Here is an 18,283-nt window from a genome sequence, read left to right as displayed (position 1 = left end):
TTCCTCACAGGTGTAGTCCTTAAGTGACCACTTTTACAGGTTGTAATCTGATTAGCTTTGAATGACCTGTTTTGGGAAATTTAAAATGTCATCTGTCAAACTCAATCTAACTCTCCACCTTGCAGAAAACAGCAAAAGAACACAGCAGCCCGATCAAAGCACAGTTTTCTTACCGGTGTGCAGTGTGAGAACGGTTTTGTGCACGGAGGATGGCAGTGTCTGAGTGTGGTTGGCCTTTTTTGTGGGAAACACCCCCCTGGAAAAAGACAACACAATCTCATTTCTGTCCCTTTGGCCATTGATCAATAAATTAATGTTCTGTCACACCTGATTAATAGCACAGTGGCCTATCATGGTCCCTGATCAATTGGTGAACATTTTAATTCCAACATGGAAAATTGCATGTCAAAATATCAAAGAATAATGCCTTTGGCTCTTAGCTTCTCCGATGAGGTAGGTGGTTACTTTTGGCCTCGTATTTGCCAAAAAATACTCCCCGACAGCGATAAGATCACATTCGCCTACTATTTACAGCACGTTAAGGCTGCCTAAAGCTTTCATTCCCATGGCTCTTTTACCTTTGTTCTGTTTCTCTCTGCCTTCTTTACTTCCCACAAATACAAATGCATGATTATATTTATATGGATTGAAAGCGTCCCAGCTCAGACTCTGGTTTATTGATTACTTATCTTGAGAGGGAGAGGAGAAATCAATGGAGGCCACTTTGAGAAAAAGCCAAATAAGGTGTAAAATGCACCTGGAGCACTAAACTAAAATTACTATGTGTCAGTGCTGCATGTGTCTCAGTTCCATCCATACATTGTTCAGTTCAATACAGATCAGAATGGATGGTTTATAATCATAACTACATGCATCTTGGATTTGACACATGAACCACCCACTGTGGGCAAGATACATCTTTTACGTCTCAGCAACAAAGCAAACACATTTTGTGGCACCATTTAGGAGAGGAAACTGTCTAATAGAAGATATGGCAGCTAAACATTTGTCCAAAGCAAATAATCTGCACTGAACTTTGAACTTTGTTTATGTCAAATATGACCATCTGTTAAGAGAAATTTGCACTCAGCATTGACTTGTATTTATTTATATTTTTTGCAATGCACTGTGATGGCATTTTTAATTCATCTCTGCAGCTTTGTAAATGAACTGTACTTTTATAAATGGTAAATGGTCTGTACTTATATAGTGGTTTTTATCTAAAGCGCTTTACACCCATTCACACACACATTCACACACTGATGGCGGAAGCTGCCATGGAAGGCGCTCAACCACGACCCATCAGGAGCAATTAGGGGGACACCTTGACATGAGCTCTCCGGGCCAGAATCAAACTGGCAACCCTTGGGCTACAGGACAACCACTCAACCCACTGAGCCATGCCGCCCCATATAGCACTTATATAGCACTTTTTTGTGCATTGTCCTTTTCACACGTATTCATACCCTGAAAAGGGGTTCAGTGTTTTGCCTGGAATCGAACGACTACCCTTCCTCCTGAGCTACAGCTGCTCGATGTGTTGTGATGTGAAAAGCACTAGGAATTAAAGAGTTTTGCACGTATAATGTTTAGTAATATGTGTTGTTGTCCTTGTTTAAGTTTATTTGTAAATAAATAAACTCAACTAAAATGGTAAAAGACTGCTACAAGAAAAAAAATGCTCAGCAGATAACTTTATCTGATTTATGACAATAAAAACAAGCACAAAAATGATGCTGTATCCATCATGATCATTCCTCAACCTTGAATCAGATATATCCAATAGGACTACAAACTGAAGTGGCACATATCAGTAGAATTCTATATCTATATCTATATCTGTATCATAGAAATACAACTAATGAATAGATTTCTGGATCCAAAATCCCTAGAAACATTTTTAAAAAATCAGTTGAGTCACATTAATGGGAAAATAAAAAATGGAGTTTGAGTCACTTCATCCTGGTAATGTGAATACAGCCTAAATTTGTCAGCCACAGAGATCATTGGCCATGTTAAAAAAAACTAAATAAATAAACATTTGAAAAAGATCACATCTATTGGAGCACAAACTTATTCTTGACAGTATAATGGTATAGCCAACCCTAAAGATGATGCTTTTGTATCTGTCAGATCTTACTGAGTGCCATGTTTTCTATTATCTCCTGATCCAGTAAGGACCTTTGTTCTAAATCTAACCCATCTGCAACAACCAGCTCTGCTGAATCTAACAGACTGATGGCTTGAAGAGGTGGATGAAAAGAGATTCTCTTTGAGCCTGATTGAAATGAGTTAGTATTTGTGTGTTTGTAGCGTTGTTTCATTGAGACCTATTCGTAGGGGGGACAAAAGATTTTGAAACTGTTCACCTGTGACATTGACGCCATCTGAGCGTTGACACCACACTGCCCTCTTATTGTTGCTCCATCCTCCTGTTTTCCACTGGTAATTGTGACATTTTCCTCCTGTAGAAATGGCAGACAGTCATCATTAGCAGCATGTGTTGGGCATCTAGACCTGCTTTGAGGCTCCCCTGGATTATAACCTCTACTTCCTCTTTCCCTACAACTCCGTATTATCATCTAAGACATATTATGATTATAATGACAGGAAAAAGACAAGCTTCTCTATTGAAGCTGAGTGCAAATTCACAAAAGCAACTTTAGAGAAAATAAGATGAAATTGGTTAGAAATGTATGAAATAAGCCCTCTTCTTACAATCAAAGCTCACATTTTCCTGTAAGGAACTATACAGAAAAGATTGATTTGAAGAGAGGACCAAAGACAAACCTGTTTTTGTGGTTTGTTTTATAAAGAGTATCTAGAACTCACATTTTAAGCAGAATTACAAAACAAAGAGAAACCCTACAAGGGGTATAATTAGGATTAATATTGTACATACAGCTACAGTGGTGTGTCATCGTGAAAGAAAAGACTCTTACTGTGTTATACAATTATAAAGTTACACACAGTTTTCATTTTTATTAAAAAGAGAGGCACAGGAAGCTCAGTAGCTTCTGGATAATTAGATAAATAAAGACATAGAACAAAAGCAATTAAAAAGTGCAGGCTTGTTAAAGAAATCAGTGTTTTTGGGATTCCAGTGTATTCATTATCAATACTAACTGATAGTTTCAGCTAATACTTGAAGACTCATTTCATTGCCCAGTCATCTTCTATGTTCTTCCCATGAAGTCATTCTTTATCTGGCATCCTAGAGGACATTCCAGTGCTTTAAATGCACACTGAGGAGACAGGGAGTGAGGGCAGAGGAGGCTAATGCTAGAGGAAGGAAACATGTGTATCCTATGCAGAACCTTTTACCATTTGTCCTGACATAAAAATTCGGTGCTTCCACTTGTTGCATGTGTGACTGACACAAAGAAGCTCATTTCTCATTTGGTAGTTGTGTCTCTTCCATTACTGGGCCTCTTCCTTGCACGTCTTTCTTGCATCTTCAGTGGGAAGAGTTAGTACTTAAGGAAATGAGGAGATATACGAGCATGGTGGAAAGTGGCTCCTGCTAACCTGCATGTGTTCCAAAACTGCTCCGATGTTATTGGTAGGAAGTACTCACCCTACTCACTCCTGCTCATCTACAGATTCTGCATTTCCCTGTAGGTTCTGGTGTTGTGTGAACCAGAATTAAAAGGGTAATTTAAAAAAAAATCTTAAGTTTCAGAAACTTAAAGATAGCTATTCAGGTCCAGTCATGTCACTGAGCTGAAAAAAATCATGTTGTTAAGTTAAAAATACCTTTTAAAAAAAGTTAAGCTAGTTCATAAGTTGCCTTAAACTGACTGCATAAGCAAATCTGAACAGTAGTCTTAAACATATTTCAACTTGATTTACTCAGTTAAAGCAGGTTGACACAACAAGAGTGTTTTTGCTGTGTTTACTCAAAAAACAGCTGGTTGCCTTATTTTTTTTTTTAAGTTTTCTCTCATTCTTTAGTTGGGAAGTTTGTATCTAAGAATTCAAATATCTCTTAAAAATCATCAAATTTGTTAAGAACAATTAAACATTTCAATTGCAAAACGGTTGCAGGCCATTACAAAGCCCAAATCAACTACACACTATACACACTTCTGCTTTCCACAACCTGTTTCCAAATGTTGTGAAATTCAATGTTGTGCAAAATGTTGTGTTTTGTGAAATGTTCTAGGAGTGTGTGATGTCTGATCGGGCTATTATTAACGTGCAAACTCTTGTTATGACCTCCAAGGTAGCAGCGTATAATACACAACAAAACGGTTTTATTCTTTGCTGCTTTTAACGTCAACATTTGTTTGCACTATGTTGCCCAGGTGTTGCCTTGCTGTCGTGTTTTTCTTTGGACAATAACAATGAAGATATTGAACTGAAAAAAAAAAAAATTAATTGAACAAAACTTGAATTGGGTTTTGAGGACATCCCTGATGAAATAATTGATATTTGTTCTGTGACCTTCAGAAGCAAAGCTAAAGTTCAATGAACGCTGACTACTGGTCCATTTTCTGATAGATGCACTGAGCAGAAAATCTTCTAAAGGGAAATGATGTCTGTCTACAAATGTGATATTAACTAAATGCTAACTTTTGAAGAATTTAGAGAAAAACTTATGGAAAGAAACCAATAAAAGTCGGCAGCAAACCAGCTAAAAACCAGCTTTAGTGTGAAGTCTGGTTTCATAGATCAGTGTTCATCTCCAGCCATGTTGAGACTTTTTACTTAATGTTTAGTTTTTTACTTCATGTTTTTTAGTTATTCCCTACCCTGTACGTTCACCCTGACACTAATCATTTGGTATATTATTCTAATGGCATAAAAAAGATGAGGAAAACTTAATACATATAACTAACACAAAAAAATGGGTCAGAAATTGCTCAATTTATACACAATGTGAAGAGAAGTGAGGAAAAATGTTATACACTTATTTCCTAGTAAACATACTTTTTTTTTTTTTTTTTAAACAGTTGAATCATATGTGGCATTATGTTTTAGTGGGCTACAGTAGGGTGAAGTCTGTGGACACTATACCTTTACATGGCTGAGTCTCAAAGACTTGTTGTGGACAGTTGCCCTGATTCTCCATTGCCTGAATAATCACAGCTCTGGAGCGAGCTTGGCGACCAGTGGACTCAAAACTCCGTCCCTCCAGGCACGTTAACTGACAAGCGCTCCAAGATGACCACTCGGTCAAATGGCAATCTCCTGTGGACGTGGGTAAACATAAAAAACACAAAACATCAGTGATTGCGCAGCTTGGTCAATAACATCATCAGACATTTGAGTCACTCGAGGCTGGTTTGTATTAATCTTGCCAAAAATATGTCAGGCTTTATTTTATTGGCACCCCTGTTAGCCCTTGGAACATTTATTAGAAAATTTCAGCACACATCTCCAGCTGATTATGTTCCAAATGCACACATAAATTACTCAGCCAGCCCAGCGGGTGTTCAGGGGTTGACATACATTGTACAATACAAGCCATAACTCCAAAACCAACTTCCAACATGAAGCAGGTCTCTAAGCAGAACTATTAAATTGGTTTGGGAAATATTTTAGCTGACAAAAGCCAGTTGATGTTTGTGTGCGTCAAGAAATGACAGACAGTTTTGAATTTCAAACACAAATATGCTTTGTGTAGCTTGATAAGGCTTTCCTGTGGCAAGACTATCACAGCCACAGCTCCTCAGCTAGAAAACCTCTCTGATTCTCCTCCTTGCACATCCATTAGTGAATATCTGCGGACTGAGGCATCTCATTATCTTTCATCTTTATATAGATGTACTCTATAAGCTCTTCTCTCATGCCTCTTCATCAGTGGAAACATGCTGTGGTAAAAGCTGCATTAAACAGCATAAAGTAAAATGGGGTGTACTGCACATCTCATGTATGTTGACAACGTCTCTGCTGGCCTCTTCGCTGCGCCTGCCACCTTCAAATCAAGAGTTACACAGACACACACATCTGCTTTAGGCATCAAACGCTCCCCAATCCCGAGCCAAGTACCACAGCAATGGCAAACTGAGTGATGAATCAAGCAGAGGATACGCTAATGAAATCAGTCCAGGCAACCACTGACTCTTTTCAGCCAAAGCTTATGAAACCATCATGAGACAACAGCTGCGAAAAAAAAAAAGGCTGAGTAGTTTTCTTTATTTTATCAGATGGTAATGATCATCTTTTGAAAGTGACAAACATTTACAGCTGCTATGTGTTTAAGGACAGTAAAGCTGACATTCAGAGCTGACAGTAGCAAGCGAAGCATCGTAGCTGTCAGCTGGCCAGCAGCTCGCTCACTTAAAGAGAATTCCACATTTATATTGTGGCTTGAAGAAAAAATAAACTCCAACTGTTAGTTAACTAGAATATGCTGTCTTCTTGTTGCTATGGTGATGTCTGTAACTGTGCAGAGATTCAATTAATACTCAATATCAGTTGATGTTGCAGATCTTTAGTTAAAGGACATTGTGAGAGTCTGGTTTAAATGCAAATTCTCTCAAAAATATAGCAAACTTGTTAACATGCTGAAGCTAGCTCTGTCAAGTCTGAATTTGTCCTTTATATTTGCCTGTTTAGGCATTTTTCTGCTGTTCAGCTGTCTGCTGCTAATATGAAGTACACAGCGAGTGGAAAAGTTGCAACATTTTCTTTCCTATTCTTATCTTTACTCATTTTTCCATGTTGCTGCCTCAGAAAGCCTTGTGCTAGGACCAGTGCTTTTTTCCAATGTAATTCATTAAAGAGAACTTGCCTGTGGTTTGATGTGCAGCACAGTGACTGCAGAATAGTTCTGTTCAACTTCCAACAGGAACAATTTCTTGTCGACTTTCCACTGATCACACACACAAAAAAAGTTTACCGGCTTGCACTGTTGTGTGCATTTTATCTCACATCAGTCGAGTTTTAAGTGTAGTTTGTTAGGAAAGGTGTGCTTAAAATCTATATTTTAAATATCTATATTTGGGGACTAAACTAGAATAAATTTTTAAGAGATTTCATATGACAGCAAAAACTGCCTAAATGACACAAACTAGGACTTGAAATGCAAACCTAAGCAAATCGATGCTCTGAATTTGCTATAATTTGCTCTTTTGTTTCCCAATAGGTTTGCTACATAATAGCCCACAAGACAGCTCCTGCTCCAGTTTATATGGCATAAAAAAATTATACTGCAGGCAAAATCTATTCAGGTTCAGATTTTCTTTTTGCTTGATAAATGAGCCACTTCATAACACACCTACTACTAATCTTTATACAGTGAAAAAAAAAAAAACTTAGTTTGAGGACAATGAAGTGAGTATTAGTTATTTTAAATGATTTTCGTTTGTCAGCGGGCAAACTGAAAGCTGTTACTTTGCTTTTCTTATTGCTCACAGCTCAATACTGCCTCTTTACAGCTCTGTATGGGCTCAATATCGAGTCATAAGGATTTTGAAGATGTAAATGAATATTTGCAAACATTTTTCAAGTTTGTATTTGTAAATAAAGCTTTCTCACCCTGCAAAAAAAAAAAAAAAAAAAAAAAAAAATTCTGTTTGAGAAACCCAATTTTGTGTGTGTGTGGAGAAGAATTTACATGGTTCTAAGATAGATTAGTATTTGCAAAGAAAAATACCACAATGAAATGATAAGATTTTAATTGGTTTAACAGATGCACGGTGCTGATTATCAGGAACTGAGAATACTGAAAGTTGTGTGAAGGGTGATGGTAAATGGACTTGTACTTATATAGCGCTTTTCCAGCCACTTTGACCACTCAAAGCGCTTTACGCTACTTATCACATTCACCCATTCACACCCCGATAGGCACATCGGGAGGCAGCGTGGGGTTAAGTGTCTTGCCCAAGGACACTTCGGCATGTAGTCAGTGGAAGCCTGGAATCGATCTGCCTACCTTCCGGTTGAAAGACGACTGCTTTTCCTCCTTAGCTACAGCCGCCCATGTTCAAAAGAGTATGTAGATGTTGTGAAGAACCAGGTTTAGGTTTCAGGATGCTGTAGCTACGGGGCATTGATATTTGTACAGGGAATGATGGGTAAAGTTCAGTCAGATGGCAGCGAGAACTAAGCGAAATAAGCTTGCAGAGGTAAAGTTAGCCAGGTCCAGAAGCCAGAGCAGAGAGAAACAGATGATCCAGATCCAAATAATAGAGTGCTCACAAAATAAGAGTGAGTCCAGGGTCAGGTCCAGGTTTCACACAGGTTGACAATATTGATGAGCAGTCAGGATCCAAAAATCCACAAATCCTTGGTCAGGAATGTTCAGGGATCAGATATCAAAACTCTCAATATCAGGCGGGGCAGAGATCAGGGTCAGGCCACTGTCACCGTTATTGCCAGTAACTTGCCTCATTCTCCTCCAGCTGGCCTCTGTGCACCACAGCATCAGCGGTGCTTGGATTTTTTTACGGGCTGACAAAACATTTACAAATACGAACTCTGAAACTATTTGCAAGCATTTATTTACAGCTGCAAAATCTTTATGACTTTATATTGAGCTCATAAAAGGTTCTCAATTAAACTTTGCAGGACAACATCTGTACATATATTGCAAATATAACATAAAAAAATAAAACAAACAAAGGCAAAGACAACAATTTGCTTTGATTTCTGTCGTACAGACATTGCATAGTAAGTTTGCAAAGTCACAGCGAGCCTCACGTAGATAAAAATCAACAAAAATAAATAAAAGTAAAAAAAACAAAACAATTACGATGAAAACAAAATGTTTTTTGAGATAATAATAAAAATAAAAATAAAACAAAACAAGCCAAATGACATAAAAATGAATTAGTTCAATGAGACAGAATGAACCTAAATGTGTGTTTAGAACGACTACACTCACACTGCAGCTCTTAATGCTCATTTCCAGCTGTTTACTGCGATCCGATTATTTAAACATGACCACCATCGGACTCGGCTATGGCTCTGAAGTGAGTCACGTGCACAGAAGACGCAATGTCACACTCAGCACGCTGTGTTTACAAAGCTAAATATCAATGCTACACAAGGCAGCATGTGGCTCCATTGTGCAGCTGTTGAACATTTTTTTTTTCATTTAATCCTTTGTTTGTACAAAATTGTACATTTGATCATGCCAGCGTAAAGAAATCAAGACAGCAGTAAAATGAGACCTCCTGGATGTCTTGGCTAACAGCCTGGCAGCTCTAGTCTGGAATGACTGCAGGCAGAGCAGAGAGGCAGCGCTGAGACAAGTAAAGCTGAAATTGAAGTAATCCAAACGAGATGATATAAAAGCATGGACAATCATTTCCATTTACAACTGGATATGAGCTATGTTCCCAAGCTGATAAAAACAGGAGCAAACTAAACTATTTCCATGCTGACTGAGGCTCAAACCCTGATTCAGTAAAACAGTAAATGCAATCAGAGCTGCTGCTACCATAAACTAGCTTCACTCTGATGAGGATTTTTGCTGATGGAATATTGTTGCCTCTATCTCCTTATGCAGGAAAGCTGGTGGCGTTAATGAGTTCCTGTGATAAGTGGAGTGATTGTCAGAACGTAGATGATTGCTCATGGCAGTGTGATCCCTTAATTGTTTCAATTAGCTCAGAATCATTTTTCATGCTTCAGCTGTTGTTAAATAGTTGATTGGATAAAAAGAAAAAGATAATAAAGAGTGTTGTCAAATTATTGATAATCAGTCCCTTTTTAGTCACTCACTACTGACTATTGCAGCTATGACGCACTTGCAAGCCAAAATTCTTCTATTCATTTTGTCTAAGCGACCGGGATATTGTCTTCTTATTGTTATCAGACAGGAAAACTTAGATCATGTACAGTTAAATGGGTCATTAGTTAATTTATGACTTGCATTGATTTTGCTATTATGTAGAAGCTGAAAATGCCAACCATTTGGAGGAGGGACACTGTATTAGCAAACTGCTGCAAATGAGTTTGCGTTAAAAGACACGGTTATTGATCGCTTCTTCAGGCATGCTCAATAATTATTGTAGTTGTGATTCCCAAAATGACGACAGTTATAAATAATTCTTGCAGTCATGTGGTTTTGCGCTATTTGAATCAACTAAAAAGGCTGTTCCTGTCAATACATTTAAAGAGCAAATATGTGAATCGAATAAATTTGAGTGCAGCTTTTGCCTGGGCAGGGGACGAAGCACGGCGCCTCCATCTCCTGGTGGAGGCGCTGCCTGAGGATGTCTCCACAAAGCTCCATTTCTGCCGGGTGAGGATGAGACTCATGCCAGTCTCCCCAGTGGACGATACACGACAGGTTTCTTTTCCGGAGACCTTCACCACAGTCTGCACCCTGCACAGATCGATAAACACAGACAATGATATTTGTTAGTAACTGGAAAAGTTGAATAAGGACAGTTATATTTGGGAAGACAAAAAAAAAAAAACTTTTCTATTTATTTTACAACAAGGAAGTTTCCTTCATCAGAAAAACAATCCTCTACAGTATCACTGAAAATGAAACCTCCCTGGTGGACTTTAATGAAAACTTGTTGTTTTCTGTTGCTGGGAATAACAAGTGAAAACACTAGAGATTAATGATGCATTAACACCAGGATACTCCGCTAGACTCAGTTCAATTTGGGGTTTCTACTTTCTTCAGGTTCAAGGTTGCTTTCACACAAACTAGACTTTTAAATGATTTACTGTATTGTATTTGGTTCACCTAAAGCGGACTGAGATCTGCGTTTGTAGGTGGACCAATGTCTGCTTCTTTAATTCAAACCAGAGTTTGTTTGCACATTCACAATTCTCCAAATGAATCAGACTTTCTGAGCCAAAACACTAGGATTTGACTCAAAAGAGCTTGTGTGAATGCACCCAAGAAAGATGTACTGATTTCCTGATTACATGAAGTCAAAGATTAAGTTAAACTATTTAAAACCACAAATTATAAAAAGTTGAAATGATGAGGGAAAGAGAGAGAGAGAGAGAGAGAGAGATATCTGACTTTTACATTTGTCTTTTTTTTTTTTTTAATGAACTCAAGATATGTTTTTCAGTCTATAGCAACTTCTGCTAGTACCAGGAAAAGGGAAAAAGGATAAGGGAAAAAAATAAATATACACACATTACAAAGGCATGGGTGAGGAGGAAGATGATATGTGGAACGTACTGGCCTGTTAAGAGGGAATATATAGAGCATTTTGTTAATGAAAATGTGCACAATGACCCACATGCTGCCTTATACCTGAAAACACATTTGCAGGAAGAATAATACAAAGTAAGTGGCATGCTTCACCGCTTGGTGTCCACAGTGCAAGTAAACCTTTTCGATGTTGTGAGAAGGAATGGCAGCGTTAACAAATTCAGTGAAGTTGATGAGACTGACTTCTTAAACCCTGACGCTCCAGTCAGAAACTTAAAGCTTTTATAAGCAGCTTTGTAACACTGAAAATTAAATTAATTGATGTCCATAAAGGAGGCAAAGCCTGGCTAGAGATAGCAAAGCTTTTTCAAGTAGCTGCATCCTCAGTTCATAGAATAGTAATAACAAGAACCGCAGGGGTCAGCTGGAGTTTGTAAGGCCAAGAAAAAGTTTTTAAGAGAAGTTCTCTGGATTGCTGGAAAGGCAAATCACAAAGGCCAATATTTATTTATTTGAGTCATTATCTATCTATCTATCTATCTATCTATCTATCTATCTATCTATCTATCTATCTATCTATCTATCTATCTATCTATCTATCTATCTATCTATCTATCTATCTATCTATCTATCTATCTAATCAAGTCTAGAAGTGTTCATGAAAAGAATTGTAGTGAAATATCAGAATGTGAAAAAAAAAATCTACAGCTGAAAAGCAGATACTGGAGTATCTATGGCAGAAAGTGCATCTTAGATACACTTCAATATAAACATTGGACGGCCTCAAGAGACTAAAGCTGAAGGTTTTGACATGGCGCTCACAGTACACCAACCCAAAAATAAACTGAATATCCGATATCGGAGCAGTGCATGTAAATAGCCCTTACATCTTACCAAAATATAAACCTTTGTTCAGGAAAAATAAAAAAAAAATCAGTCACACAGTAACTAAAAGATTACAAAAGTGTCCACAAACCATGATACCTGAAAGAGCAGCAGCAGCAGCGGAGACATTTTTTTCCAGATGGAGCATGTTGTATGTCTGCGCTACAGCAGCATGCTGCTGGTCTTGAACTGTGTACTGTTCAATATAACCAAAAATTGCTGCTAAATACTGAATGCCCACTTTTTCAGCATGGAAATTTAATGATGATGGCAAAAATGCCCAAATTTAAGAATACATTTGTCAACTGACCAGAATCAGAATCACTTTTTTCCTAAGTAAATTTGTACATACAAGGACAGTGTCTTGGGGTTGAGGTGCTAAAACAAACAGAAAAAAAAAAAAAAAAAAAAAAAAATATATATATATATATATATATATATTAGAGCTGGGCCCATCTGTGATGGTTGTCATTTTTGAAGAACCACATTTTTATTTCTATTTTTAGGTTTTAGGATAAAGAAAACATGAAACTTCTACAAAGGTTAGAAAGACTTTTTTTATGGGATGTAGATATTTGGTGAAGACTATGTACAAAAAAAGAAAAAAAAATCCACAGTTTCCAACTTAATGACAAAAAAATAAATAAATAAATAAATAAATAAAACAGAAGATTCCTTTTACTTTTAGTGTCATTATGTTTTGGTTATTCAATGCAATTATTCCAAGAAAAAAAAATAGCAAAAAAACGGTATTAGTTATTATATTATATTAATATTATATTGCTATTTAACAACATTAATTAGTTCTTTAGCTACTTGCTGCTTCAGAGACGCAGGTTGCAGACCCCTGATTTAGTGTTTGTAAACCAAAATTTACTGAATTTTCTTCATTTAGTAGTAGGCCTTCTTTTAAAGGCATGCCATCCCGAGGCAGCGGCACAACATCAAAGAGCACAGTGGTCAGCAGACGTGGCAGAACACCAGCCACTTCAGGATACTGACACACTTTAGGACTCTTTAAAAACAGGAACTGTCACTAAGTTATATCTGACAGTTTCCAGAAAAACATTTCTAAAACATGAAGAAAAAGGTTTAATTTATTACTTGGACCCTGTTGGATTTCAGGTCATCTTTAACATGCATAACTATTTGCAGTAATGTAACCACATACACTGTATGTGGTAACATGATTTGATGGTAGAAAACTATATTCTCAATGCAGGTCATACCTCTACAGTGCATGGGGACCAGTCACTCAACAGCCACACATAGCAGGGCCTTATAGGACATGGTTTGGTCTGGGTGAGCTGGCTGGGGCAGGGGCGACCCTCCTCGTGAGCCTCCTGCAGGACTCTCCGGGTCCGAACTGACTGACCTACAAGACAATGACGTTGATACATCATTTAGCAGAAAAGGTAAATAAGATTGAACACATTTGCAAGGTTGCAATCTAAATGTTGAAAGTGAGAATTCTTTTTGTAAATGTGTGAAATGAAGCAGAAACTATAATTAGCAATAAGATATAGTTAAAGCAGGAGGGAAATAGATGCCATTTATACTCTCAAAAAATAAACAATGTACAAAACATTATCAGAAACATAAACATTATTAGTGCACATGAAGCTGTATCAAAGTGCAGGTAATAAGATGAGCGGCTGGCGTGAAAAGTTAGAAAATATTTTCCACAATTAGTGCAACTTCATGTGCCACTGAGTCACTTTATGCTCCGATAAAGCTGTTAGCGACATGATTAAGTCAGCCATTAATAATGTGTGAAAGGAAATGTTTGTTGAATGGGCTGTTCTCCATGCTGCAGAGCAGTTCGGCAAGTGCGAGGCTGTGTGACGACGTGACCTTCATTGTCCATCCAACAGACAGGAGTTCTGTTTGGGTGTATTTTGCCAGGGGAGAGCTCTGTAAAAGCCCAAGGCAGAAACAGTGAAAAGGAACGCAGCTCTGCTTTTTCAAAAATCAAAGCATCAACATTAATGCTCCCGTGGCATCCTGACAAAACAAGATCCTCTGTCATTTGACAGAGAGACGACGCAAATCCCTCATCAAAGCTGACAGATGTGCTTCACTGTATGTAAGAATGAACTGTGAAAGAGTCATAGCTACCCTGACAGGGCTGTCAGAGACACAGGGAGAACGTCTGAGTTTATAGCTTCAGTTGAAAGCCTCTACAAGTGTGAGCTTATTGTAATAAGGGGTTATGAGTTGACAGACAGCCAATGACAAATTAAAGTTAATGAACTTAAGGAGACAGAGCAGAGTCTGTCTAATTAGCAGGATAACAAGTTTTCTCTTTGGGAGATTGACTTTGGGAAGCCAAAGAAACAATATATGCATCCAGGTTAAATCATTAGCTTTTGTGTACTGGATGAGGTTATGACGTGAGGAGTTATTCAGAGGAATCCACAGGTTGGTGATTACTGAGTGCATTTTTCCCATCATGCATATTTAGACATACTAAATCATTTATGCACATATATGTGAGCTCCATGAAAATGAGCTTAAATTAACCCCTATTCTTAAGATATAAACACAACAGAGCATGATTTCCAAGTTAATTTAAAAACTGTGATACATACATTATAATAACTAACTGAGAATATTAATTCATACTTAACTGACTAAAATAGCATACAGTTTCCCTGCATAATAAGACAGCGGATTACACATGCTAGTAAATATTTTAATGCATTTAAATATATTCATGCAAAGTTAAACATCTTAGTTAAAACTTGAGTAGATGCAATAATGAGGTGCCTAATATGTGGTTCATCTTGTGTCTGTTCAACCAGTATTCATTTCTATTTGGGTTAAAATAGTTTGTTCAAAGTGTTTACCTTTGCTCCCACAGGTGTGTGAACATTCTGTCCACGACGACCAATCAGAGAGGATACAGCTGACAGGGCAGTCAGCCACGCAGCTCTCTATCAGCCACCACTTGTTGGTCAAAGCAAGCTGTAGGAAACCAAAGCAGAGCTGAGAGGAAAGCCAGCTAATCATTGCTAGTAAAAAATAAAAGAGAACCCTATTTTCATATTTCAAATAAGCTGCAAATTATTTCAGGGAAATAGAGGAGTTATTCTCAAATAAGAAAACAATTCACATTATTTTGTAATATACAAAAAGCTATTATTAACCTGAAAGCAACATTATACAATTAAACTCGAAATGTGACAAGATGTACAAAGGCTTAACTGCAAGAACACGATCCAGTTAAAAAATGTCTTTGCTACCATTAAATTAAATATTACTGCAGGCATTTTCAAGACCACTTTTTGTCTTTTCACAGTTAAAATAAAACAGTTATGCTGAGCCAGGCTTGATCTGGAGGCAAACTGCCTCTTAAAACATTAGTTAGGAGATAAGAACTGACATTTACCCTTCAGCAGATTGGACAACTGGGCTTTCAGTAACATATAAAATACGGGAGCAGAGCAGGAGAGGCTTTAACTAGACATTTTTCTCTGTTTGGAAAAGGAAATTTGTAAATTATTGGATTATAACAGTTGGATCAATGTACTTATATCAATTTCCCACATGAACTACCAAAGGGTTTTTAACCACCCATGTTATGAAAATTCTCTTTTTCCTATATCATGGTTCTGAAATATAAAATGTTTTATTGTTTCTTTCATAAGTCACCAAGAGTAAAAATCTTATGTCAGTATTTTCAAAACACAAAACATGAAACAGACTCTGCAATTCCTGGAGAAATTGCAGTGGGATTGCTGAGACTGCCCATCCCTGCTCTATTCCGTAGTACTAAAAAGTCAAAACTGAATCTATCAAAGTTTGTGTAAACAGAGCAGACATGAGAGAAGCATGCCCATCAGCCCTGAGATCCACAGTGTTGTTAAATCTAACATTCTACCTGAGTCAGACTGAAAATTCATTAAAACTTTATCTCAAACTGTTTTTTATAGGGAAAAAAGGCAAGTTGTATTGACATGGTTTTGTCATTGTGAGACAAAAGAGAGAAACATGTGTTTCTGAAATGAGAAATGTGGACATACATGCACTCATTTTCGGTTTTCTATAAACATCACCTCACTTTGTACACAGTCTCTGGATCAGTTAGGTGGAGTATAGAAACACATAATGCAAAATGTGTATCTTTGTTAACTATGGGGGCTAAATACAGAGAGGAAACTTCCCTATATTTTGAAAACTGAAGGCATTTCAGCAAGTAAAAGAGAGGAAAAAAAAGTTATTTTGAGTTTTATTTTATTATACCTCACTGTGTGGAATTTAACCTTGAACAATCACGTTCAGATGATGGGGTCAGACTTCAGTGTAAACGACATGAAAGCATAGATCCAGCCTCCCCTTTAGTACCAATTAAGCATTGTTCTATTGCCACAGCCTACCTGAGTATAGTAGCAGACCATATCCATTCCTTTATGACCACAGTGTACCCATCTTCTGATGGCTACTTCCAGCAAGATAATGCGCCATGTCACAAAGCTCAAATCAACTAAAGTTACTCCAGTGGCCTCCACAGTCTCCAGATCTCAACCCGAAACAAACACTTCTGATGTGATAGAATAGAGATTCAGAGAATGTGCAGCAACTGTGTGATGCTATCGTGTCAATATGGAACAAAATCTCTGAAGAATCTTTCCAAAAACCTTGTTGAATCTATGACAGGAAGAATTAAGAATGTTCTGAAGACAGAGTCCAACCTACGACTCACAATGTGTACCTCATAAAGCTGTCGGTGAGACATTAAGACATATATGTGCACTGAGAGGTTTTTTAGCTGCAGAAATAATATGATTTAAAGGTCATGACAGTCATTACCTGCTCACACTTCTGTAAGTCCACAATCTTGCCATCACTCCGCACACAGTCCAAGAGGCGCACCCGTGAGCCCTGACCGCAGATGGCATTTTCACTGAGCTGGCAGGTACTCCAGTCTGCACACACAGCAACATTAGATTCAAATCTCAAATGGACTGAGATCAAGATAATTTCTTTTCTTTTAAATAAATGTAAGAACTCATAACACATAAAATCTCAGCAGTAAATATTACTTAAAACAGCTCTAACAATCTCACAAGCAGGACACATGTTAAAGGTGTGATGGTGGGCAGTGTGGCAGCCATGCTAGTCCTAACAAATAAATATCATATTTTATGATCTTTTCCTGAGTTACGAGTCAGAGGGATGTGACTTCATCCTTATACAATATCAACATTGTAGTTTGGATTATAGCTGACATCACTGGGTATTTCATAATGTTGCATAGCAACAGGAACAACATCCTTTTTTTTTATAACTTCAAATATCTTCTGTGAAGCTATATTTGATGTCAGAGCACCTTTGATTATGTTGAGAACAACTTAAATGTAACCCAGTCCTGACTCTAACTCACATACATGTTGTATGAATGGAGATGTTTGAAAAGTATAAACAATCATGTGAGGAACAAACAAAACAAAAAGCACGACACGTTGACGTAAGACAGGAATGATGCTAAACCTTGAAATCATGTAAGTTATTGACAAAATCAAAAGTGAATTTTTATTGATGAATAACTTCTGTTAAATAGGCCCGCGCTAATTTATTTATTTATGTTTGATTATATATCAGCAGCAAAACAGACTCAAGATAACGTTCTAAATCACCAACACACCGTTACCATGGTTTCCATGGTAACAGGATGCACAATTTTGCTTCACTGTAATTGGAAAGCTTTTTTGGTGGTATTATACATGCAATGCTCAACAGGTAATATATTCATTCATTTGAGGATCTCAACACAATATATTTGAACATAGTTGCTGTTCTGGTTAAAGGAAATGATTGAGTGATTTGAAATGCTGAAATGATGTTATCCTTTCAAGTTTTTTTGGATAATTTGGTGAACAAAATGCCAACATTTGATCAACATCCGAATGTGACTGGTTGACTTTTAAAATAATAAGTGAATTATTACTTTTCTGTCAGCTATTTGAATATTGAATGTGTATTTGACATAAATTAAGTAATTCAAGTCCCGTTGCAATGACAGACATCAAATTCTAATACTTCTGCTTGGCGACATTTAAATGTCACTCATTGTGTGATTGTTGTCTGGGAATATCATCAGGACAGGAATCAATGAAGTGATGTTGCTTTTTACAGACTTTTAATCCACCCAGTTAACATGGTAATCTAGACACATTAAACTAAATCCACCTCAATTTGCTTCATGGTATACTCTTGAGATTTTTTTTTGTGCTACTGACAGATATCCTCATGTAACAAATTTGCATTAGTGGCTAATTTGCCTGATACAAAGAAAAGGAGCCAGCTGGGCTTTTTGGG

The 18,283-nt window shown here is 37.3% G+C and overlaps 1 protein-coding gene across 1 annotated transcript in view; it reads right to left on the bottom strand.

Moving 5' to 3' along the window:
* Positions 1-18,283, bottom strand: part of thsd7ba (thrombospondin, type I, domain containing 7Ba) — a 232,850-nt gene that overhangs the window by 1,663 nt on the left and 212,904 nt on the right. The window contains exons 21-27 of the mRNA XM_042002424.1: positions 16,775-16,890; positions 14,812-14,929; positions 13,192-13,337; positions 10,114-10,282; positions 5,020-5,193; positions 2,370-2,465; positions 174-256 (exon numbers count right to left, since the gene is read on the bottom strand). Coding sequence (XP_041858358.1) covers positions 174-256; positions 2,370-2,465; positions 5,020-5,193; positions 10,114-10,282; positions 13,192-13,337; positions 14,812-14,929; positions 16,775-16,890 — 902 coding nt within the window. The remainder of the gene's footprint in view (positions 1-173; positions 257-2,369; positions 2,466-5,019; positions 5,194-10,113; positions 10,283-13,191; positions 13,338-14,811; positions 14,930-16,774; positions 16,891-18,283) is intronic.

This window comes from Melanotaenia boesemani, chromosome 12 (assembly GCF_017639745.1).
Source record: "Melanotaenia boesemani isolate fMelBoe1 chromosome 12, fMelBoe1.pri, whole genome shotgun sequence".
NCBI classification, from domain to species: Eukaryota; Metazoa; Chordata; class Actinopteri; order Atheriniformes; family Melanotaeniidae; genus Melanotaenia; species Melanotaenia boesemani.
Note: the sequence above shows the minus strand (reverse complement) of the source record. Positions and strands in the feature narration are given on the sequence as shown.